The sequence below is a fragment of the Colius striatus genome, chromosome W (assembly GCF_028858725.1).
Source record: "Colius striatus isolate bColStr4 chromosome W, bColStr4.1.hap1, whole genome shotgun sequence".
Classification (NCBI taxonomy): domain Eukaryota; kingdom Metazoa; phylum Chordata; class Aves; order Coliiformes; family Coliidae; genus Colius; species Colius striatus.
Genome location: NC_084789.1, coordinates 14,669,150 through 14,695,760, shown reverse-complemented (window position 1 = coordinate 14,695,760; position 26,611 = coordinate 14,669,150). Strand labels below are relative to the sequence as shown.

General features: G+C 43.7%; 1 protein-coding gene across 2 annotated transcripts in view; it reads left to right on the top strand.

The window, feature by feature from the left end:
* The window catches only part of LOC133628671 (microtubule-associated protein 1B-like), a 140,876-nt gene that overhangs the window by 90,267 nt on the left and 23,998 nt on the right, over positions 1–26,611 (top strand). Inside the window, exons 3-4 of one of the 2 annotated variants that reach the window (XM_062017097.1) lie at positions 11,092–11,174; positions 25,846–25,986. In XM_062017097.1, the coding sequence (XP_061873081.1) occupies positions 11,092–11,174; positions 25,846–25,986 (224 nt within the window). The remainder of the gene's footprint in view (positions 1–11,091; positions 11,175–25,845; positions 25,987–26,611) is intronic. The other variant, XM_062017098.1, reaches the window with a different exon arrangement.

Here is a 26,611-nt window from a genome sequence, read left to right as displayed (position 1 = left end):
GGGCTGGTTGTACTCTTCATTGTTGTACCACTCTGTATTGTTTTATTTTGGTTATGTTTTGGGGTTTGATGGTTATGCTTTAGTTGGTATTGCATTAAATTATTTTCTATTTTCTTCCTCAAGTCAAGTAGCCTGGTCTGTTTTGTCCTGGACCTTAAGTGGCAATTAAGCTCTCCCTGCCCTTTGGCAATTCTCAGCCTCTTCAGTACTTGAGGCTAATCGTGGTCTTTTGTTCCCTGATGGGCCTAAACCACAAGTCAAGTCTGGTAGCCATGAGGTAAGTTTATAACATAAATCCTCATATCTGCAGGACATACCGTTCTTCATAAGCTGATGCAAATTTTTGTTTGTACCCAAAGTTTTGCTAAATTGGTAGAAATTCTTTCACTCTAGTCCACACAACAGGTTGTATTAGTAATTGTGTAAACACCTCCCTGTGAAGTCAAGAGCTATTCCGTTTTGCAACACTATCTAGGACAAACTAGGTTCTGCAGGGGGGTTGGTTTAGATGATCTTTAAAGGTCCCTTCCAATCCTACCATTCTATGATTTTATACTTCAATTTGTAGTGCCTGTATAGTATCAATGGTTCTGTTTTTAATGTTCTCAATTGTAGCTGATATATTTATAATTGTCTTTTCCAATTTACTTAACTCCAAGCCAAGGGAGGAACCATATAACAAAGCTATGGAATCCTGAAGGATGGTCTGTAATAGCATTGTGGACTTTCCTGGTTTGCTTAAGAAAGCTTCTTATACATTCACCTTGTCTATGTAGTTTGTCAATTATCATCATATTAGGGACTACAGTTCTTAAAGTACACGTTCTAACCCATCCAGGGAGTAGTGACACGTGGAATAAACTCTACAACTCAGAGTTATAAAGAAGGTATGTTTATTCAGTGCTGGGCGCAAGGGGGGATCGCTCCACCACAAATGTGTGTGCTCAACTCTAGGACTTACTTGACTAGCTTTTAAACAATCCCCCTCGTTATCATTCTTATTCCTATTGTGCCTGTTTTCTCATGCACATTCTTTACTTCAGGAGCTTCTTTACTTCAAGAGCAGCTTCACCAAGGAGGCCTAGTTTTGCTTAGTTATGCTAACTTATAAATTTTTACTAAAAAAAACCCTATTCCATAAAATTACTTGAATTTTATATCTTTTGTAACAGGGGCAGACATCAGAGCCTTCTTTAGCTGATCAAAGGCCTGTGCAGCTTCTTTATTCCATTGCAGATGTTTTTGCTCTGTGCTTGTTATTGCATATAAAGGCTCAACCAACAGTCCATAATTATAGATCCACAATTGACACCACCCAGTCGTTCCCAAAAAGGTTCAGTTCCTTTATTGTTTGTCCTCTGGGTGTTTGGCATATAGCTTCTTTCCTAGATTGTCCCAATGTTCTTTGTCCCACACTAATTTCATGACCCAAAGAGGTCACTTTATGTTGGATTGTCTGAGGCTTTTCTTTAGATATTCGATACCCCTGGAGCCCCAAAAATTTAAAAGACTCACTGTCCAGATTAGACAGGCATCCTTCATTTTGGTAGCGATTAATATGTCATCTACATATTGCAGCAATTTTCCTTCTTCAGGTGGAGCTTCCCATGATTCAAGATCTTTGGCTAACTGGTTGCCAAATATGGTGGGGTAATTTTTGAATCCTTGAGGCAGCAGTGCCCAAGTAAGCTGAGTTTTACGTCCACTTTTAGGACTTTCCCATTTCAATGCAAATATTTTCTGGCTGGCTTTATGAAAAGGAAGGCAAAAGAAGGCATCCTTCAGATCTAAAACAGTAAACCAAGTCCAGTGTTAGTACAGTTAACAGGGTATAAGGGTTTGCTACAGTGGGGTAGAGGTCCTCAGTTATTTTATTGACAGCCTGCAAATCTTGGACTATCCAATAAGACCCATCTGGCTTGTGGACTGGTAATATGGGAGTGTTAAAGCTGGACTCACACTCCCTTAACAGTCCTAATTGAAAGAATTTCTCTATTATCAGTTGAATCCCTTCCCTGTATGTTTATTCAGCACCGGGCACAAGGGAGGATCGCTCCACTACAAAGGTGCATACTCAATTCTGTGACTTTCTTGACTAAAGAGTTACAAATTCATGAGATTGCATCATCCGCCTATACATATAAATAACCTGTCACCACTTTGCATGTAAATTAGTTCTCCTCTTCCTTTGCATTTGCGCAATGTCTGCTGGTGGTGATCATCAGAGGTGGTGAAGGTTGAGAGTCTTGAGTCTTCTCCAGGTTGAACTTCTAATCTCTGATCTTTGTGCAACCTCAGATACCATTTGACCTTCATCCAACCCGCTGAGCCAGTTTCTGCCTTTAAGGAAGTTGCAGGGCCCCTTAGATATTGTGTAAAGCAGATAAAGCATGACCTTTGTACAGCCCATGTGTACTTATCTCTAAGCAGATAGCTATGTCTGTATAAAATAAAAGCTTTAACAGTTAAACCTATACTAATGCAATAAGTTAGTATAAAGTTTATTAATATATGTTAGTATAAAGCTCTACATCAATCCCTCTTTTTCTATAGTGTTAGTAAATTCTTTTACTATCAGTACAGTGATTATCTAGCATCTTGAAGCATGTTTTTGTCTTAGCTGGTGTTATGTCTTCTGTTAATGCTCCTGTCACTTCTCACGCCTTTGCTGTCCTTGTGAGAAATGCCTCTGGCCAACTTGAAAAGGTATCAGCTGACACCAACAGGTGTACCCCTCTTTTCTTGGGAATTTTGAAAAATCAATTTGCCATTGTTGTCCAGGCCCATTTCCTCTGCCAATTTGACCCATCTCTGGTTTAGGAGTGTTCTTTGGATAAGTTTGGAGGCAAAGATCACATTGTTGAGTTACTTGATTTACAGTACTATAATTTGCCTGATCAGATGTCTGTGCAGAGCCTCGGCCCCCCCTTTTTTGTGTTCTTCCCTCACTGAAGGCCATAGTAAGAAAGTGGGAATGATTCATTTTCCTTGTGGGGTAATGGCCCATCCTTCTTTATTATATGTTCCTTCTAGATCTGTGATAAATTTCTTATCCTCTTTAGTGTAATTTGTCTTACTTTCCAGGGAGATTTGTCCATCTGGAACCAAAGCTCCCTCAATCCTTACCTCTTCCTTTGCAGTCTGTTTTGCCTCTCTGTCCGACAGCTCATTTCCTCTTTGCAACTCTGAGCTTACTTTCTGTTGTGCCCTGATATGCATAATAGCCACCTTCTCAGGAAGCTGAATGGTGTCAAGTAATTTTAAGATTTCTTCAATATGTTTAATGTGCTTCCCTTGAGAAGTTAAAAGTCCTCTTTCCTTCCAAATTGCTCCATGAGCACAGACAACTCCAAAGGCATATTTGAAGTCCGTATAAATGTTAATAGCTTTGTCTCGCACTAACTCCAAAGCACAAGGAAGGGCAATTATTTCTGCCTTTTGTGTGGAGGTTCCTGTAGGTAGTGATCCCAATTCTATCACCTCTTGACTGGTCGTGACTGCATACCCAGCATATCTTCTCCCTTGTAGGACATAGCTGCTCCCATCTGTAAACCAGTTCTCCACATTGTCCAGAGGACTCTCCTTCAGGTCCAGGTGACTTGAAAATACTGCTTCGATGGTCTCCAAGCAATCATGGTGCACTGGTTCCCCCAAGTTTCCTCTAAGGAATGAAGCTGGATTGACAATGTTAGTGACCATAATCTCTACATCATCCTGTCCACTATTATGGCTTGATATTTTAGGAACCTTTGGGGAGAGAGCCAATGTTCCCCTTTTGCTTCTAAAACTGCACATACTGTGTGAGACACCAGCACCGTTATCTTCTGACCCAGGGTAAATTTCTGGGCTTCTTGAATGTTTATCACAACAGCTGCAACTGCCCGTAAACATCCAGGCCAGACTTTTGCCATTGCATCCAGCTATTTGGAAAAATAAGCAACCGCCTGATGATATGGGCCCAAATTCTGGGCCAATATTCCCGAGGCAATCCTCTGCTTTTCATGAGAGAACAGGAAAAATGGTTTACTCACATCTGAAAGTCCTAGGGCTGGGGTGTTGCAGATCTGTGGGGGAAGAAAAACTTATCAACACAAAAGTTAGATAAGCAGAGACGTCCTTTATTTGACGATGCACCGGGGACACGGGATCATTCCCAAAGAATGTCCAACAAGGAATTAGAAGTAACAAATATTTATTAATTTTTAATAATACTTAATAATTATTGTTCAACAAGTTATTAGAATTAACAAATATTTATACCCAACATTCTTTTGTTCTTTATTACTATGCATAAAAGCCCACTTAGAATTGTTCATTAAATTTACCCTTTAACTTGATTGGTCATTTGTTACTTTTACACACTGTGGCCTGTGGCCAGTGGAGTTCTGGGGCCAGTCTTGTTCAACATCTTCATCAACGACCTGGATGAGGGGACAGAGTGTACCCTCAGCAAGTTCGCTGATGACATCAAACTGGAAGGACTGGCTGATTGACCAGAAGGCTGTGCTGCCATTAAGCAAGATCTCGACCAGCTTGAGAGTTGGGCAGAGAGGAACCTCACGAGGTTCAACAAGGACAAGTGCAGAGGAACAACCCCATGCACCAGTACAGGCTAGGGACTGACCTGCTGGAGAGCAGCTCTGCGGAGAGGGACCTGGGAGTCCAGATTGATAATAAACTGAATATGAGCCAGCAATGTGGCCTCGTGGCCAAAAAGATCAATGGCATCCTGGGATGCAACAAGAACAGTGTAGGCAGCAGGACGAGGGAGGTTCTGCTCCCCCTCTGCTCTACCCTGGTGAGGCTTCATCTGGACTATTGTGTCCAGATCTGGGCTCCTCAGCTCAAGAGGGACAGGGAAGTGCTGGAGAGAGTCCAGCACAGGGCCACCAAGATGATCAGGGGACTGGAGCAACTATCATACTAAGAAAGGCTGCGGGAACTGGGGCTGTTTAGTCTAGAGAAGAGGAGACTGAGAGGAGATCTTATTAACATTTACAAATATCTAAAGGGTGGGTGTCAGGAGGTTGGGACAACCCTTTTTTCTATAGTAGTTAGCAACAGGACAAGGGGTAATGGGATGAAGGTGGAACACAAAAAGTTCTACCTAAACATAAGAAAAAACTATTTCACTGTGAGGATGACAAAGCAGTGGAACAGGCTGCCCAGGGAGGTTGTGGAGTCTCCTTCCTTGGAGGTCTTCAAGACCCACCTGGACACGTTCCTATGCAACCTGATCTAGGTGGACCTGCTTCTGCAGGGGCGTTGGCCTAGATGATCTCTAAAGGTCCCTTCCAACCCTACCATTCTATGATTCTATCGATTTATATATACTCATATATATTTCAAAATCACTCTGGGCCAGAATGGTACTAATTATCTGTCACTCTGGACCACAATGTTATCTGAATGTCTGGGCCAGAATTTTACCTGGTGCTCAGGACCAGAAAGTTACAGGGGTTCAAGACAGTAAACAGCCTAATGGTTAATATAACAAACTCTTTTCTTCCTCTGAAGTAATCACTCCCAACATTGTTCTTAGATGTTTTATGGCTTGCAAATGCATGGATTTAAACAATCCCCCTCATTATCACTCTTATTTTCATTGTGCCTGATTTCTCATGCATATTCTGCTCTTTGGGAGTGGCTTCACTAAGGAGTCCTAGTTTTGCTTAGCTATGCTAACTTATTTATTAATTTTACTTAAAAATAACTATTTGATAAAATTACTTGAATTTTTATACATTCTATAACACTGGGTGTGCTGGCTTTGTGGAGTTACACCCTAGCACTTTTCTCTGCACAGACACAAACTAAAGCCATATCTTGACTCCGTGTAGATTGGCTTATTGCACATCAGACACAAATCTGCTTTTTGGACAACACTAGTATTAAGCAATACTAGTTGAAGGCTGAACAGGGAGGTTTGGCAGAGTGGGTCCCAGATTTTATCTGGTTCATTTGATATGGCTATGAACCTGTGGTCTGTGTGGGGTGCTGCCTGTCTTGAGAGTGCTCCCACAGTTCATAACAGAGACAACATGTATGCTGTGCAGGATGGTGCTGGTGGTGGTGGGGAGTGGGACATCCCTAGGCTCTTTTGCTTGACTCACAAACTAGTTAGCCATGATGAGCAGGGCCAGCATACGGCCCAAGTATTCACTTTGCTTTTTACAGGAGAAATTTGCAGCCCATACTGACTTTCCTTCTGCTGTGGCTAAACCACCAATAGTGTTGCAAATCTTCTGGGAAGACTTATCTACACAAAGTCAGATAAGCAGAGAGGTGCTTTATTTGATGATGCACACGAGGGACATGTGATCATTCCCAAAGAATGTCCAATGAAGCATCAAAATTAACAGATATTTATACCCAATATTCTTTTGTTCTTCTCTACTATGAATATAAAGCCTGCTTATAATTATTCATTAAAGCTTCCCTTTACCTTAATGAATTAATTGTTAATTTTACACATTACATGACTTATAGATTGGTCTCTTATTGCACAAGTGTGGTGATTTAGCCCAGTGTCTACCAAGTCATAAAATCACTCCTCCTCCTAAACTGGACTGGATAGACAGAGATACAACAAGCGGCTTCTGAGTTAAGGGCGGAGAGATCACTCGGCAATTAGCGTCATGGGCAAACGAGATTCAACTTAGGGAGAAAAAGCTTTGATTTGTTAAAGGAACAATAAGAGCAGGGAGATGAGAAATAAAATCGTCTTAAAAACACCTCTCCCCATCCCTCCCTCTTCCCGGGGCTCTCCTTCCTTCCCCCCCAGTGGCACAAGGGATGGGGGTTGCGGTCAGTTTATTACAGATGGACTTTGTCACTGCTTCTTCTCAGGGGGAGGCCTCCTCACACTTCCCACTGCTACACTGTGGGATCCCTCCCCACGGGAGTCAGTCCCTCATGAACTTCTCCAGCGTGGATCCTTCCCATGGGCTGCAGCTCCTCACAAACTGCTCAAGCATGGTGCCACCCACTGGGGCAGCTCCTCACACACTGCTCCAACATGGGTTATCCACTGGGAGAACAGTCCTTCAGGGACAGATTGCTTCAGTGTGAGTCCCTTACAGGATCACAAGTCCTGACAGCAAACCTGCTCTGGCGTGGGCTCCTCTCTCCCCACAGACTCCCAGGTCCTGCCAGGAACTTGCTCCATTGTGGGGTCCTCCACTGGCTGCGAGTCTCTGCTTCCTGGTGGTCCTCCATGGACTGCAGGGAGACAACCTGCTTCACCATGGTCCTTACCATATATCACAGGGGAGCCTTTCTTCCAGGGCCTAAGCACCCTCTTCCCCCTCCTTCTCCACTGACCTTGGTGTCTGCAGAGATGTTTTCACATTCTCACTCCGTCTTGCTGCTGCAGTTTTGCAACTGTGCAACAACTTCTCCTTCTCAGATATGTTATTCACAGAGGCATTACCTCCATCCCTAATTGGCCAGGCCTGGGTCAGGTGCAGGGTCCAGCTTAGAATTGACTGGCCCTAACCCCATGAGCTATAGGGGAAGTTTCTGGCAACTCTTTTTGTTTAAAGAAGCCACCTCTGTAGCACCCCCGCTACCAAAAAATCTGGCCCTGGCAAAATCACTACAACAAGTTATACATATTCATATACATTTCAAAATCACTTGGCCGACTAATTGATTTAAGCTATTGTTTATTTAGTGTTCTGGACTGGAATATAATAGAGTTTCAAATAAGTGAGCAACTTAATGGTTAATAGTTCTGAATAGTCCACCTTGCTATCACTTTCATCCTCATGGTGCCTGACTTCTCATGCATATTCTTTCCTTTGGGAGCAGCTTCACAAAGGAGGCCTACTTTTGCTTAGTTATGCTAACTTACTTATAATTTTATTTAAACATAATTATTTGAAAAAATCACTTAAATTTTCATGCTTTTATAACATTTCCCCCCTTTGAAAGTATTGATAATTATTACTCAATACTTTCACTTATTTACAATGCAACATTATTCTATGCTAAACTATCATATGATGGTGGATGCTCTGTTGGTTTATTCTGTTTTCTTGTTACTGTTTGTATAATCATTTGATTAAATTCCATTTTGTGGGTTAATTGATGTTTTAAGCAAGTATAATTTAAATCAATTATTATAAATACCATTATCAAAATGAGCAATGTTTCAATCGGTGATTTTATCCATGATTCAACCCTTATCTACTAAAAATTCAATGGTGTGATTATTTTTTCTTGTATTTTTACACTCACCCACCAACCATTTGGATCATGGGTTTGAATCTGAGTATCATTGGTCTTCTATATTAGGCCTGAGGATGATCTTTCCTCAATCTATCTTTCCACCATCACAGACTGTAAAAATAATAGAAAAACAAAATACAGACAGTTAATCATGTTATAGAGTTAATTTTAATGTTTCTGGGTCTCTTACTGCTTTTCATTTTGGGGATGGTGCATCCTTCACTCTGGTATTGTGGATCTAAGTATCTGATTTGACAATCTTAATTGCAGTGAATGTGGTTTGTAACACTTGATAAGGTCCCTTCCACTTTTCATATAAGAGCTCTATTGTCCACGTCTTCACATAAGACTGTAGTGATTTTGGCTGGGCCAGGTTTTTGGTTATGGGGGTGGGGGGTACAGAGGTGGCTTCTTTAAATAAAGATCAGTCAGAAGCTTCCTCTGTAGCTGATAGGGCTAATACCAATCCGTTCTAAGATGGATCCCGCAGCTGACCCAGGCCTGGCCAATTAGTGACTTAGAAAATGCCTCTGTGAACAACATATTTGAGAAGCAGAAGAAGTTGCTGTACAGTTGCTAAACTGCAGCAGCAACAGGGAGTAAGAATGTGAAAACATCTCCACAGATGCCAAGATCAGTGGAGAGGAAGGATGCTTAGGCCCTGAAAGACTCCCCTGTGACCTGTGGTGAAGACCATGGTGAGGCAGGCTGTCTCCCTGCAGTCCATGAAAGACCACTGGGGAGCAGATATCCACTTGCAGTCCATGGAGGACCGCATGCCAGAGCGGATGGATGCCTGAAGGAGGCTGTGACTCTGTGGGAAGCTTACCCTGGAGCAAGTTCCTGGCAGGACCTGGGAGTCCTGGGAGAGAGGAGCCCATGCCAGAGCAGGTTTGCTGTCAGGACTTGTGATCCTGTGAGGGACTCACGCGGGAGCAGTCTGTCCCTGAAGGACTGTTCTCCCAGTGTATAACCCATGTTGGGGCAGTGTGTGAAGAGTTGCCCCCATGGGAGGCCCCATGCTTGAGCAGTTCATAAAGAACTGTAGTAGAACAGTGTAGCAGTGGGAAGTGTGAGGAGGCCTCCCCCTGAGAAGAAGCAGTGACAAAGTCCATCTGTAATGAACTGACCACAAACCCCATCCCCCATCCCCTGCTCCGCTGGAGGAGGAGGAAGGAAGGAGAGTCCCGGGGTGAAGGAGGGATGGGAGAAGTTGTTTCAAGATTTGGTTTTATTTCTCATCTCCCTATTTTGTTTCGATTGTTCATTAATAAATCAAAGCTTTTTCTCCCCAAGTTGAGTCTGTTTTGCCTGTGACAATAATTGCTGAGTGATCTTTCTGTCCTTATCTTGACTCACAAACCTCTCCTTATATTTCTCCCACTCCTGTCCAGTTTAGGAGGGGGAGTGATATTATGACTTGGTGGGCACCTGACACTCAGTCAGTGCTAAATCACCAGATAGACGTAATCCCCGGGTTAGAAGTTGTGCATGGGATTCTCCAAGGTCAGAGGTTGGTTTCACGCCACTACGCTCCGGAGTTCAGTTAAAGATTTTCTGAGAGAAAGTAAATAGTTATACACATCTTGTTTTCCTGTCATGCGTATTTGGATTGGATTCTGGTAATTCATATGGTTTCCCATACATTAATTCAAATGGTCTAACTGGGTTTCAGTCAGTCTGTCCTCGATGGTTTCTGTCTTTTTCCTTTTCTCAGGGCAGGTGGGCTCCCCACAGGTTTTCCCTGCACCTCCACGGAGTACTTCACACACCTGGCAGCTCTGCACGGGCAGTTCCAATGTCCATTCATCCCAAAGGCTGCAGCTCCTCTCTGCCTCTCATGTGGTTCTGCTCTGCGCCCCACAGGCTCTCCAGCACGGCCTGTGCCATGGCCACCTCCTCACACAGTCTCTCACCTGTCCGGGTGCACTCACCCGGAGCTGCTGGTGGCTCTCAGTCCTGCCATTGCCCTCCATGGGTTGCAGGGGTACAGCCTGCGTTCTCACCACAGGTTGCAGAGGGGTGTCTGGTCTGGTGCTCCTCCTTCTCTGACTGTGTGGTCCGCATGGTTGCCTCCATCTTGTACCACTCTTACACCTCCTCTCAAGCACTTTAAATTCCCGTCCTTAAATAGTGATCACAGAGGCACCAGATTGGCCCAGCTGGGCTGGAGATGAATCTGAACCCAGGAGCCGGGGGAAAGTCCAAGAACTCTTTACTGGGTCTTCACTGCAACCCCCTCCCCCTGTTACCAAGCAAAAGCTGCTCCTTGCTAAACCATGACAACCCCAGCAACCTGTTGATGATGGTCAGAGTACACTTGTTACCTAGTCATGCATATTAAGTGACTGGGCCCACCCCATCCACCTGTTGATAATGGTCTCTCCCCCTCAGGCAGAGAAACTTATTCAAGGAGAATATTATATTTATGAGGATAGGCTTCTGTCCTAAATCTGTATGTTTATTTTGATCAGTACCATCAAAGCCCCTATGCATCTGCATCTAGTGCATAGTATTTTATTCTCCTATGATATTTTATCTGGTTACAGCAGCTCAGTAAGGCTAAGCTAAATAACAGGAACTCCTCCTGCCAGGGGGAAGGGATAGGACCCAGTTGCCATTTTATTTTCATTACCTTGAATTTTCTGGAGTGATGTTTCTGGCCCATAGGACCACATGTCACAGGTATTTCTGAAGATGTGAACCAGCACAATAGTTACTGTGGCCTGTGTGCACTGCTCTGTGTAAATAGAGGGCTATTGCACAGTGGAACACATAACTAGCTCAGGGAAAGCACTGATTTAAACCATGCTGGTTTAATTTACCATCTTGCCTTTTTTTTTTCCTCTCTACTTGTAGGTCAGAAGATTCTTCACCACAGAAGTGATGTCTTAGAAACTGTAGTCCTGATCAATCCCTCAGATGAAGCAGTTAGTACTGAGGTAAGTCAGTCAGAAATACTTAAATTGATGTGTCATAAAACCTCCATTAAGTGGACAGGTTGAGAGCAGATCCTAACTGTGTATGAAAGAACATTTTAGGAGCAAATATCATAAAAAACATCAGCCATCCCTTCCTTTTCTTCCTGGTTTCCAAGACTCCTGATAATGCATCATAGGCATAGGATGGAAACACACCACTTATCCCAGTACTCATTTCCTCATAACACACCAAATTCCCTTGATGAAGTGAAGGCAGCTGTGGTGAAACTGCATCTGTTTTTCTGCTCTTCCATTTTTTGGTAGTTCTGGATGCCTATTTCACATATTAAAAAATGCCTGAAAAGAAACCAGGTGCTCTGAAATAAATTTAGGTCTTTGAGAAGAATTACCATCTATGTAGTGGTGACTCTAGGTTGAGCTATGTGATCTGTCCTTCAAAAAGCATGTGACACAATCAGTGGACACTGGAGAGTGCCCCAGAAGAGGACTGTCAACTCCTTGTGAACTCGCTAAAGAACTGAGCATGTAGCTCAAAGACAAAATTGACAAATTTAGCTAGTGAGTCTGAAGATTGTAAAAAATAGGGATAGTTACATTGCTAGCTAGTGGTGGGAAGCGCTTTTGGAAGTTCTTTTGGAAGTTTGGTGGGAAGTTCTTTTGGCAATTGAAATGGTTCTGCTTGCAGTACTTTGTGAAAAATCTCTTTTGTTACCAACCTTACGTGATATTAAACACAAATAGGAGGAAACACACCAAAACAAAAGAAATTTCTGAAGTTTTAAAAGTTTTTAAAAGTAATCTTAATTAATGACAGCTCATGCACTAAAAAGTTTTGTGTGAAAATCTCTTACACTGTCTTAGAGGTACGTGGTAAGGGTCTCTGGAGATTTTCAAGAGCCACCTGGATACGTTCCTTTGTAACCTTGTCTAGGTGAACCTGCTTTAGCAGGGGAGTTGGACTAGATGATCTCTAAAGGTCCCTTCCAACTCCTATCATTCTGTGAACAAGGGTGTCAGATGGGTAGCAGCTCTTAGGGTTGTCTTTAATACACTCAGGCTTTCAGAGCAAAAAGCTATAAAGGATGGGGGAGGGGAAGGGCTGAAGGAACTGCCAAAAGTAGGGAAATAGTGCTTCTGTCACTGTTACTCATCATTCCTTTGATGGATGACCAGATGGAAGAGCATTATCTGAGGTGAATTAACGCCTTCTGACCCCTTGCTTTCCTCCTTTTATTGTCCAAAAAGTGGATTCATGCCTGGTGTGCAATAAGCCAATCTACACTCAGAGTTAAGATATTGCTTTATTTTGTGTCTGTGCAGAAACAAGTGCTAGGAGGTAGTTCCACAAAGCCAGCACACCCAACATAATATCCTTTGCTGTGTTTATACAAAAACTTGTATAACACAAAATATTATTCCATTTGTTGAGTACTCCACCTGGTATAGATATTGCAGCAGTCCTCTGGCTCCTGAGAGGCAGGTGATTCCATCCTTATCAGTCTCTGATCCTTCCTCAAGAATACAGTTGTTAATAAACCTTACATGTAAAGTAACCAGACTCACCCCATCAAGGTGTTGATGATGGTCTGAGTACAGTCATTAGAGAGACTAGACCCACCTCATCAAGTTCTTGATAACGATCTCTACCTCTCAGGTAGAGAAACCTATTACTATTCCGGGACATCCTTTATGAGGATAGCATGTCTGTCCTAAATCCATGTTTATTTCAATCAATACCATTTTAATATTAGTTCTAACTACAAAGTACCTATGCTTAGTATATATTATTTTAACCTATCTCCTATGATCTTTCATCTTGTTACACTTTTGCTCTAGGAGATGTTTGGCTGGATTACTGTTAATTTTAGGCAATCTTTGCTTTCATCTTGCCAGACTGATCACAACCAGAAGTTACAAACTGAGATTTATCTTGACTGACTAAGCGAAACTTTCAGTGGACAAAAGCCAGAACAGGATGATAAGAAAGAGGTAGAATTAAAATAGAGGTTGGAATAGATATGGTTTGCCCATTATGGCTGTAGTGGGTCTGGGATGGTAGCGATTTTCCACAGCAGCTCCTGCAGTGCTGTGCTTACTGTTGATATCAATATTATGACTACCGCTTGCACAACATCAGGGCTGTCCCTCCAGCATTCCTTCCCCCACCTTCACCAATAGCTGTGGGTGGGCATGATCTTGGGAGGGACTATGGCCAGGACAGCTGACCCAGGCTGACCAAGGAGATATTCCATACCATATGACGTCAGCTCAGTAATATAAACTGGGGGAGAGGAGCAGGAAGGGGAGGCGAGATTCATTTCTGGCCTTCCCAAAGCAACCGCTACGCGTACTGAAGCCCTGCTTCTCGGGAGGTGGCCGGACATCGCTGCTGATGGGAAGTAGAGAGTAACAGCTTATCGGCTTTTGCTTTGCTTCCCACGCGCGCGGCTTTGCTGCTTATTTATTAAACTGCTTTTATCTCAACCCACGCGACTCCCATCTTATTTTCTCCCCTTCCCTGGCTTGCTGAGGAGGTGGGGGTTAAAGCGGTGTGGTGGGCACCTGGCATCCAGCCAGGCTCAAACTACCACAATGGCAAATGCAAAACTTAGTTCTATGTATCAAGAGATTTCCAGGTTGCATCTGGGGAAAGTGATATACCATGGAGCTTTGAATTTCACCAGAAGAGGAAATTGAATCTATCAGTTTGGAAAAAACAAAGGCAAAAGTTATTAAAACAAATTCCTTCCAGTCTAGCTGATAATAGTCATACTGTTAGTAGTCTGAGCGTATTAGTGCCCAAAATTCCTATGTCAGCTGCCAAATATCTCCCTGTCATGGTTTAACCCCAACCAGAAATTAAGCACCACCCAGTCCATTGCTCACTCTTCCTTCTCCCAGTGGGAAGTGGAGGAGAATCAGAAAAAAAGAAAAACTCATGGGTTGAGATAAGAACTATAATGAAATAAAATATAATAATAAAAATAATATATATATAATTATAATAGATGTAATGCAAATTAATAGAATAAAAAGAGGGAGAAATAAAATCCAAGAAAAGAGAAGTGATGCCCAAAGCAATTGCTTACAACCCACTGAATGATGCCCAAGCAGCAATCCACCTCTTCTGGCCAACTCCCCCCAATTTATATACTGGGCATGACATTCTGTGGTGTGGAATAGCCCTTTGGCTAGTTTGGGTCAGCTGTCCTGGCCATGCTCTCTCCCAGCTTCTTGTGCACCTGCTTGCTGGCAGAATATGAGAAACTGAAAAACCCTACACTTAGGATAAGCATTACTTAGCAACAACTAAAACAGAAGGGTGTTATCAACATTATTCTCACACTAAAACCAAAACACAGCACTGTATCAGCTACTAGGAAGAAAATTAACTTTATCTGTGGCTGTAAAAGTTGGTACTTTAAAGAATCCTCTAACACTTAATAACCCTCTAATACTGTTGTAAGTTTTAGAAAGCAGTCGTTCTTTATTGCAGCACTGGATGCATAGGGGATCACTCCACCTAATGTGCATGCTATATGTTGTATCATTTAAGTTTATATTACTCCATTACATACATATGTATTACATTTCCCAGAATGGTTATAGACATTCAATTTCCTGGAACCCATTATCATATTTATATATTATACATGTGCATTGTATTGGTAAGGATCTTTTGGTGGTCCTTGGTGGTCTTAGAGACCTGTCGTGGTTTTGCCCAACCAGCAATGAAGCACCACGACAGTCTCTTGCTCACTGCCCAATATCCACCCCCACCCTCCTTAGGATGGCAGAGGCCCTAGCGAGATGGGAGAAAAAAGATAACCAAGGATGTTGTGGATCGAGACAAGGGCAGGGAGGACTCACTGCCAGTTATGGTTCCGGGCGAAACAGACTCCACTACTTGACTTAGAGAGGAAAGTAAGGAAAGTTTATTCTACTGACTACAAGAAATAGAATAGAATAGACAGAAAACAAAAACAGAGCAGGATGATGGGAAAATACAATCAGAACTTTAAGATCTCCCTCCCCTATCCCTTCTTTCTTCCTGGACTCAGCTTACTGCTCTGGATATCTCTACCTCCTTACCCCCTCAACGGCACGGGGGGGTGGGTAGAGAATGGGGGATGTGGTCAATCTCTCACAGATGATCTCTGTTGCTTTTCTCTTCTCATAAGAGGACAATTCCTTACATTCTTCCCCTGCTCCAATACAGAGTCCCTCCCATGGGACACAATCCTTAATGAACTTCTTTGGTTTGGGTTCTTTCCAGCAGCTATGGCTTCTGCAAACACAAGGTCCCTCCCATGGGACACAGCCTTCTCTAGGCATAGTCACTGCCCCAGGTGCAGGGTCTTTTATGAAGTGTAAAAAAATCTCTGCTTCACCACTCCTCTCCACTGGATGCAGGGGAGTCTCTGCTCCATCACACCTCCTCCTCTCTTCCCTCACTGATCTTGGGGTTTGCATGGTCGTTTTTCTCTTCTCAAACTTCTTCCACTACCACCAGTCAGAAAAAGAAGGAAGCACAGCAAGAAGGAACAGGAAGAACCCTCCTCTTTTGGCTTCTTCTTAAAAAGTGATCATGGCGGCACCTAATTGGCTCAGCCCCAGAAGTGGGTCTGGCTCAGATCTGGGGATAGTTTTGAGCAACTTCTTACAGGAGCCATCTTTACAGCCCCTTCCCCATTACCAGAAACATCTCCAAAGAAAACCTTGACGAGACCCGTTCCAGTATTTTTGTGGTTGTCGTCTGGGTGAACTCTTAGATTTTATTCCTTTTTGAGCAACTGTTTGTAGGTTGAGATATCTGGATCACTCCTACTTCAAGTTTTGCAATGTTCCTACCTTAATAGCCTCATTGGTTCAAAAGCTATTAAAAAGGACTTCAGGGCATTGGAGAGAATGCTAGATGGCTCGTGAGCACAAGTAGTGTTCTCCTCCATACCTCGCATGGCAGGGGGAAATACTCAACAAATAAGAAAAACTCACCTGATTAACAGCTGGCTCAGAGCCTGGTGCCACCAACAAATCTTTGTTTTTTTTGACCATGGCCAAAATTTTCATGATGCCAGCTCTGGAGTTCATCTGTCTAAAAGGGGGAGAAGTATCCTTGCAAATGAGTTAGTAGGGCTCGTAGAAAGAGCTTTAAACTAATTTTGAAGGGGGAAGGGGATAAAACCAGGCTCACCAGAGTTGAGCCTAAGGGTAGCAAGACAGTGTTGGGGGTAAATCCTACACAATCGGCTTCCTTCTTGAGATGCCTGTATGCCAATGCACACAGCAAGGGGAATACAGAGGAGGAGCTGGAAATCTGTGTATGGGCAAGGAGATATGATCTGGTGGCAATTACAGAGACATGGTGGGACTGCTCACATGACTGGAATGTGGTCATAAATAGCTATGTCCTTTTTAGGAAAGACAGGTCAACAAGGCGAGGTGGTGGAGTTGCTCTTTATGTGAAAGAGCAACTGGAATGTACTGAATTCTGTCCAAGTGACGATGAGGGACAAGTTGAGAGTTTGTGGGTTAGAATTAAGAGGCAGGCTAGCATGTGTGACACTGTTGTGGATGTCTATTACAGGCCACATGATCAGGCTAGGGAAGTTGATGAAGCCTTCTACAGGCAGCTGAGAGCAGCCTCAAAATCACAGGCCCTGGTTCCCATGGGGGATTTCAACTACCCAGACATCTGCTGGAAGACCTACACAACTAGCCACTTACAGTCCAGGAGGTTCCTTCAGTGCATCAATGCAAATCGTGGATGTACCAACTAGGAGAGGAACACTACTGGATTTTATACTAAAAAACAAGCAGTGTCTGGTTGAAGCGGTAAAGGTTTAAGGGCAGTCTTGGCTGCAGCAACCATGAGAAGGTGGAGTTCAGGATCTTGTGTGGTAGGAACAGAATACCAAGCAGGATCACAATCCTGGACTTTAGCATAGCCAACTTTGGCCTTTTCAAGCAATTACTAGTGGACATCTCGTGGGAAAGGGTATTAGAGGATAAAGGAGCCCAAGATAGTTGGTCTTGGTTCAAAGATCACTTTTTCCAAGCTCAGAATCAGAGCATCCCAGTGGGTAGGAAATCAAGAAAGGGAGCCAGGAGACCCTCATGGTTAAACAGGGAACTGTTGGGCAAACTCAAGTGAAAGAAGAGAATCTATAGATCATGGAAGGAAGGGATGGCCACTTGAGATGAATATAAGGCTGTTGCCAGAGGATGCAGGGATGCAACTAGGAAAGCTAAAGCCTCGTTGGAGTTATACCTTGCAAGGGAGGTCAAGGACGTGAAGAAGGGTTTCTTCAAATACATTGCAGATAAAACTAACGCTAGAGGCAATGTAGACCCACTGTTGAATGAGGTGGGTGCCCTGGTGACAGAGGACACAGAGAAGACAGAGTTGCTGAATGTGTTCTTTACCTCTATCTATATTGCTAGAAACTGTCCTCAGGAACCCCAGACTCCAGAGGAAGTCATGTTAAAGGAGGAGTTTTATTTGGTTGTTGAGGACTGGGTTAAGAATCAGTTGAGCAATCTGGATGTACATAAATCCATGGGCCCCAATGGGATGCACCTACAGGTGCCGAGGGAGCTGGCAGAAGTCATTGCTAGACCACTCTCCATTATCTTCAGTAAGTTGTGGAGAACAGGACAGATGCCTGAGGACTGGAGGAATGCAAATGTCACTCCAATCTTCAAAAAGGGCATGAAGAAGGAGCCAGGTAACTACAGACTGGTCAGCCTCACCTCCATCCTTGGAAAGGTGATGGAACAACTTGTCCTAGTAGCTGTCTCCAGGCATTTAAAGGACAAGAGGGTCATTAGGAGCAGTTAACATGGTTTTACCAAGGGGAAATCATGTTTGATCAACCCGATAGCCGTTTATAAAGATGTAACCAAGTGGATAGATGGTGGTAGTGCAGTGGATGTGGTTTATCTGGATTTCAGTAAAGCATTTGACACTGTGTCCCACAGCATCCTCACAGCAAAACTGAGAAAATGTGGGCTGGATGATCAGGTAGTGAGGTGGATCGCTAACTGGTTGAAGGGAAGAAGGCAAAGAGTTGTGATCAATGGGACAGGGTCTAGTTGCAGGCCTGTATCTAGTGGAGTCCCTGAGGGGTCAGTGCTGGGACTGGTACTCTTCAATATATTCATTAATGATCTTGATGAGGGAACAGAGGGCACTATCAGCAAGTTTGCTGATGATACTAAGCTGGGGGGAGTACCTGACACACCAGAAGGCTGTGCTGCCTTTCAATGAGACCTGGACAGGCTGGAGAGTTGGGGAGAATGAAAGTGTAATAACTCCATGTACCAGTACAGATTGGGGAACGACATGTTAGAGAGTATTATAGGGGAAAGGGACCTGGGCAGGACTCCAGCAGGATGACCATGAGCCAGCAATGTGTCCTCATGGCCAAGGCGGCCAATGGCATCCTGGGGTGTATTAGAAGGAGTGTGGTGAGTAGGTCAAGAGAGGTTCTCCTCCTCCTCTACTTTGCCCTTTTGAGACCTCATCTGGAGTACTGTATCCAGTTCTGGACCCATCAGTTCAAGAAGGATAGGAAGTTGCTTGAGAGAGTTCAGCACAGGGCCACAAAGATGATTAAAGGAGTGGAGCATCTTCCTTATGACAAAAGGCTGAGGGAGCTGGGGTTCTTTAGCTTGGAGAAAAGGAGACCGAGGAGTGTTTTAAAATACATAAAGGGTAGACATCAGGAGGATGGAGACAGACTGTTCTCAATGATGTCCAATGATAGGACAAGGGACAACAGGTACAAGATATAACATAAGAGGTTCCAAAGAAACACATAAATTTCTTCACTGTGAGGGTGGCAGAGCACTGGAACAAGCTGCCCAAATGGATTGTTGAGTCTCCTTCTCTTGGAGATATTTAAAACCCACCTATATGAGTTCCTGTGTGACCTACTCTAGGTGGTCCTTCTCTGGCAGGGAGGTTGGACTAGATGATCTTTTGAGGTCCCTTCCAACCCTTAAGATTCTGTGATTGTGTGATTGTTTCAGGCATAGCCTCATTGGTTTAGGCATTTCATAACCACCTCTTTGTTGACCAGCTAACATTTAACTTTGACATTAAAAAAAACCAGTTTATGTCTTAATGTATCATAGAATCATAGAATGGTAGGGGTTGGAAGAAACCTTTAGAGATCATCTAGTCCAACCCCCCTGCTCAAGCAGGCCCACCTAGATGAGGTCACATAGGAACACGTCCAATGTGGGTCTTGAAGACTGCCTCATGGTTAATTTACTGTCAACCAGGACTCCCAGATCTCTCTCTGCAGAGCTGCTCTCCAGCAGGTCAATCCCCAGCTTATACTGGTGAATGGGGTTGTTCCTCCCCAGGTGCAGGTTTCTGCACTTGTCCTTGTTGAACCTCATGAGGTTCCTCTCTGCCCAACTCTCAAGACGGTTGAGATCTCACTGAATAGCAGCACAGTCTTCTGGTGAATCAACCAGTCCTCCCAGTTTGGTGTCATCAGCGAACTTGTTTAGGGTACCTTCTGTCTCCTCATCCAGATCATTGATGAAGATGTTGAACAAGACTGGCCCCAGAACCACTCCCTGTGGAACTCCACTGGGCACGGGCCTCCAACTTGATTCTGTGCCATTGATTACCACCCTCTGTACTCTGTCATTCAGCCAGCTCTCGATCCACCTCACTGTCCACTCATTCAAGCCACACTGTCTAAGATTTCTGATGAAGATGTCATGAGAGATAGTGTCAAAAGCCTTGTTGAAGTCCAGGCAGATGACATCTGCTGCTCTCCCCTCATCTAACCAATCAGTTATGCCTTCGTAGAAGGCTATCGGGTTGGTCAGACAGGATTTCCCCTTGATGAATCCATGTTGACTCCCCCTAATAACCACTTTTTCCTTCATATGTTTAGTGATGACAACATTGAGGATGAGTTGTTCCATCACCTTTCTGGGGATGGAGGTGAGGCTAACCGGCCTGTAGTTTCCTGGGTTGTCCTTCCTGCCCTTTTGAAGACTGGAGTAATGTTGGCCTTTCTCCATTCCTCAGGCACCTCACCCGTCCTCCATGATTGTTCAAAAATGATGGAGAGAGGCTTAGCAATCACATCAGCCAGTTCCCTCAGCACTCTCAGATGCATTCCTTCAGGACACATTAACTTGTGAGCCTTAAGCTTGGCCAACAAGTCTTTAACCTCTTCCTCTTCCACTCAGGGCAAGTCCTCCGTTGTTTACACAATCCTACTATCCTTGCTGGACTGTGCTTCCCAAAGTCTGGCCTTGACTGTAAAGTCTGAAGCAAAGAAAGCATTCAGTAGATCGACCTTCTCTGCATTCTCTGTCACCAGGGCACCCTCTCTGTTCAGCAGCAGGCCTACATTCCCCTTAATCTTCATTTTGCTGCTGATGTACTTGGAAAACCCCTTCTTATTTTCCTTAACTTTCCTGGCTAGGTTTAATTCTAGAAGAGCTTTAGCCTTCCTGGTTGCACCCCTGCATGCTCTGGCAATGCTCCTATACTTTTCCCAAGAAGTCAGCCCCTGTTTCCACCTCTCATAGATGGCTGTTCTATCTCTGAGTTGTCCCAGTAGATCTTTTTTTTCATCCATGGAGGCCTCCTGCCTCCTTTTCTTGCTTTCTTATATGTGGAGACACACTGATCCTGGACTTGGAGGAAGTGGCACTTGAAGATCAATCAGCTTTCTTTGGCACTACCGTCTAGGATCTTATCCCATGAGATCCCTTCAAGCAGGTCTTTGAAGAGGTCAAAGTCAGCTGGCCTGAAATCCAGGGTCACGGTCTTGCCTCTTTGTCATGGTTTGGCCCAGCTAGCACAGCAGCACCACAACAGTCTCTCGCTCGGTGCCCCCATTCACCCCCACCCTCGTTAGGATGGCGGAGGCCCCAGCGAAATGGGAGTAAAAAGATAAGCAAGGTTGTTGTGGATTAAGACAAGGGCAGGGAGGGCTCACTGCCGATTATGGTTCTGGGCAAAACAGACTCCACTACTTGACTTAGAGAGGAAAGTAGGAAAGTTTATTCTACAAGAAACAGAACGGAATAAAAGCAAAAAGGGAGCAGGATGATGAGAAAATTACAACCAGCACTTTAAGATCTCCCTTCCCCATCCCTCCTTTCTTCCCGGCCCAGCTCACTGCTCCCGATATCTCTACCTCCTCCCCCCTCAACAGCTCAGGGTGGCAGGGAGTGGGGGATGTGGTCAGTCTCTCACAGATGAGCTCTGCTGCTTCTGTCTTCTCAGATGAGGACGACTCTTGGCATTCTTCCCCTGCTCCAACATGGGGTTCCTTCTCTGGGACACAGTCCTTAATGAACTTCTCTGGTGTGGGTTGCTCCTAACAGCTGCAGCTTCTACAGGGTCCCTCACATGGGACGCAGTCCTTGGTGAATATCTCTGGCGTGGATTCTTTGCCACGGTTGCAGTTTCAGCAGATAGAGGGTCCCTCTCTGGGGACAAGGCCCCTTCTGGGCATAAGTTTAATGAGCTGCTTTGTCGTGGGTTCCTCCCCACAGTTACAGCTGTAGATATTGGGTCCCTTCCTCGGGACACGAGGCCTCTTCTGGCCATAGTGATAAAGGGTCCCTCCTTCGGGACACGGCCTCTTCCAGCCATAGTTTTAAAGAAGAAAATCACTGTCCCTAGCTCGGGGTCTGCAGTGAAGTGGTTGGGTCCCTACCATGAGACACGGCCTCTTCTGGCCATAGTCACTGTCCCTAGCTCAGGACCTTTAATGAAGTGAATCGCTGCCCCTGGTCTGGGGCCAGCTTTAGCAAAATGAGTCTCTGCCCCTGATACGGGGTCATTAGCAAAATGAGTCCCTACCGTCAATGTGGGATCTTTAAAGAAATGAAAATAAATCTCAGGTTCACCAGTTCTCTCCATAGAATGCAGGGGAGTCTCTGCTCCAGCACACCTCCTCCTCTCTTTCATCACTGACCTTGGAGTCCACATGGTTGTTTCTCTCACTGTTCCTACTCCTTGCACCACCATCAGCCAGAAAAAGAAGAGGCAGAAGAAGGAAGAAGATGGAGGAAGAAACCTCCTCTTCCAGCTTTTTCTTAAAAAGTGATTGTGGAGGTGTCTAATTGCCTCAGCCCCAGAAGTGGGTCTGACTCAGAGCTGGGGAGAGTTTCGAGCAACTTCTTACAGGAGCCATCTTTACAGCCCCTTTCACCTTACCAGAAAAGGCTGTCATGTCAAACCATGACTCTCTTCCACACAGGATCTTGAACTCTACCATCTCATGGTCACTGCAGTCAAGGTTGCCTCCAACCTTCACATCCCCAACCAGACCCTCCTTATTTGTCAGTACCAGGTCCAGCAGCACACCTCTCCTTGTTGGTTCCTCAACCACCTGTGACAGGAACTTGTCGTCAGTAATCTCTAGGAACCTCCTGGACTGTGTGCACTTGGCTGAGTGGCTTTGCCAGCAAATATCGGGGAGGTTGAAGTCCCCCATGAGGACCAGGGATTGTGACTGTTAGACGGCTCTCATCTGTTCATAGAAGGCCTCATCCACTTCCTCCTCCTGATCAGGTGTCCTGTAGCAAACTCCTACAACAGTATCACCTACCTTACCCTGCCCCTTAATTTTCACCCACAAACACTCAACCTGCCCCTCATCCCCACCCAGGCAGAGCTCAATGCACACTAATTGCTCCCTCACAACTCCATCTCCTTGCTTCATGGGCCTCTCTCTCCTAAACCATACATAACCCTCCATGGCTGTGCTCCAGTCATATGAGCTCTCCCACTACATCTCAGTAACTGCCATGAGGTCATAGCCCCGCATCCGCACCCACATGTCCAGTACCTCCTGCTTATTCCCCAGACTGTGTGCATTAGTGTAGAGGCAACGCAGGGGCTTACTCAAACACTCAGGTTTCCCTGGATGGATGCAGGAGGATCCTCCCTGGTTTGACTCTCCCTCAGGGTGGTCAGCCTTCTGCATCTCAACACAGTGTGTGGATGAGGGGCACTTATCATCGTGTTCCCTACCCTGTTTCCTTGCTAGACAGGATAACTTGTTCTATGTTACTTCTCCCTCCACCCCCCAAGTCCTTCATATCCCAGCTGAAACCAGGACACTCCCAAAAGAGAGAAGTCCAAAGGGAGAGAGTCTGCAGTTGCCCAAAGAAAATAAGTTTCTGAAAATTCCATGAGCAATTACTTCCTCCTTAAGAAGTTCCCACTCCATTGCTCTAACACTCCTGTGTTTGTATCGTTAAGTCTTTGAAAACGCTGGTCTGCTTATGCTCCTGTCTCAGTTCACACTCCATCTTTAACTCTGTTTTGACTGAGGCTTAATCTTGCTGTTCACTTCCTTCAAACAATGTGGGACTTCAACTAAGGGTAAAGCTGAACAGAATTGTGACCTTGCAATATTTCTGTAGTGGTCTTGAAATCAGCAGATGAAGTTCTGGTAATCCCTCAGGAAGCTTTGATTATACCCAGTCACAGAATTTATGTGTCTCTTGAAGTTCTTTCATGTATATCACTCATTCTACTCTGTAATCTGCAAGCATTTATTTACTTTTTTTTCACTTTCATAGTTTTCTAGCCCTGCAAAACCTTTTTCCCCATCAATTAATAAAACAGATTGAAGGGGAATTATGTGACAGTTGCATACAAGTGATTCACAAATCCGGAAACAATTTTTCTGTTGGAAAAACTGGTTTATACATAAGTTGGCAGAGTGCCCAAAACTGCTGTCAGCAATGAGAGAAAACATAAAAGAGGAAGCCAGTTTTTTTAATGGTTTTAATACAATTAAATGAGACAAGATTTCAGCCACACATCAGCCAACCAGTTGCATTTATCTATATTTTTGTCTGAAATAAAAATGAATACACTCAATGCAGATAGGATATTGCTGAATGTATAATAATTTACTGCAATTAGTGACAGACCAGCATTAGTCCTGCATTTAATTAAAGGAATTTACTGCTGCTTAATTAATAAAATAACAATCACAGAATCGCAGAATTAATATTAAAATTTGAAAGAATGGCTTGCTAGGAGTGCTGCAGTGATTATGTCATCTCCATGGAGACAGAGTTTGGATGCAATAGCTACATGTGGAGTTGTTCCAGACAAACTCTGCTAATTTAGTTTAATATGTGGATAACCTTATTCTGGAATCACTATTCCAATTTAACTTAATTCTCCCTGAAAAGAGGAACTAGTGCATTTGAAATTCATGCCTTACCTTAATTTGAATTGATTTTTCAGTGTTGAACAATACTTTTGAAATATTTATTGTCTTGGGACTGACTGGATTGGAGTTAACTTTCCCCATAGCAGCCCTTGTAGTGCTGTGCTTTGTACTGTTATCTAGAAACATTATGATAACTCACAAGTGTTTTGGCCACTGATGAGGAGTGCTCCCTCAGCATCAAGACTGTCTCTACAACCCCCTCACACAGTAGGCCAGTAGACTGGGGGTGGGCAAGAGGTTGAGGGGTCATAGCCAGGTCAGCTGACCCCAGCTGACTAAAAGGATATTCCATACCATATAATGTTGTGCTCAGCAAAAAAGCTAGGAGAAAGGAGAAGGAGCAGAGTGTATTTGTTATTAAGATGTCTGTCTTCTGGAGTAACTGTCGTACATACTGAGGCCCTGCTTCCCAGGAATTATTATTAGTTGTAGTGATGACCAAGTAACGAGGATCTATTTTAAAATAGTTAACAGTTACTTCAAAATGCAGAAGTTTATTTCTCAGTAACAAGCTCCTTTGAGACATTAGGCATCTACACACTGTGTATTGAAAAAGATCTTGGGCTGATACACTTAAAAAAGTTATAGTGTCTATAGTTGGTGACATCATGAGATGTAAATGGTGTATGTAACTATTTGCATGCTTGATTATGAGTATGATGAAACAGAAGCATCCTTTAACTTTGCAGATGATTGAACAGAATGACAGTCTAAATGTGCCACTTTTACGTGTGATGTGATTGTGTCCTGGGGTTTGGCCAGGATAGGATTAACTCTCCCCAGCCGCCTCCAGGGGGCGTGGCCAGGCCATTCAATCCCATGTGACCTCATGCTCAGGATATAAGGACAGCAGCCCATGAGGTGACACACGCCTGTAGTCCCAGCTACTGGCTGCTGTGGCTAGGGACAGTTAACCCTATCCTGGCCAAACCCAGGACAGATTGCTACTTTTTAGTGACATTTTTGCAACTAAATGGCAAGTAACACTGTACACTGGGAAAATAAGACTGACCTTCCAGTTGTAGTTGTTGATCATTAGCATGTGGGACATAGTTGGCCAAGGCTATCCTGATACAGTGCTATTAAAATTCACCAAGAGTTATACAAGGAATATGTTTGTTCATTGAAAATATAATTTTTTTCATTCAAATTTTGTTCTCTTCTATCTCTTGCTCTTTTTTCCCCATGTTATTAGTTTGATTTATTCTTCAGACTTTCTCTTTAGTCACTTCTTGTGCCTCATCTTTTCCCTTTTGCTCCTTTCTTGTTTTTTGTAAACAGTACTATACCTTGAAAATGTTTCAACAGTCTTTGGAGACTGGTGCAAAATACGTTTTTAATTAGATTAGGTAAAATGTATGTTCTCAGAAGAATGTGCAGATACATAGTAACTCCCATTGTTGAAGTGTTTCTCTCCTTCACTTTAGGTGCGTTTAATGATCACAGATGCTGCAAGACACAAGCTTCTTATACTAACTGGACAGTCCTTTCAAAACACAGGAGAACTCATTCTTCAGTCAGGGACCTTTTCCTTCCAGAACTTCACTGAGATCTTCACAGATCAAGAGGTGTGTTTGTAAAAATGTTTGTCCTTGTGATGACATGACATCTGTTGTGTGATGGCACAGGTTTTTAGAAGACTAAAAATGGCCCTCTGCATTGTCTAATTACCATTGTCTAATGTTGCTGCTCTTACTCTTCATTATAGGCTTTCTTTCAAGATATTTATTTATTCTTTAGTTTTTATGCAAATCCCTTAACAAAGGAATTACATTTTAATTTGAAGAATGAAATTGTAACTTTGAGAAACAGGAAACTAAGGAAGATTTTGAAAATGGAAGAAGATAGCTATATGTTTAAAATATGCAGCTTGTTTCTCTAAGGTGCACATATAAAGCAGTCAAATTTGACACCAGGTCCTTGCCTGGTGGCAGCTAATAGGTGACATTAAATAAAACAGAAGCTATCTGTTGGAATGCCTGTAGTTTTTTGTACCACCTACCTGTTTGGCTTCTTCACTGTAGCATTTAAAATTTTGATAGTGAAATCTGTAAATCTTGTGATTTTTGCATACTAAAAATAGAAAAATGAAGTATATGGATATTTAATGCTGTGTCTTTCATGGCTTGTGATTTTGCTGTTTTGCTTAGTGTACTGTGTCTGAAAGCTCCCATAAGGCAAGAACCCATAGTA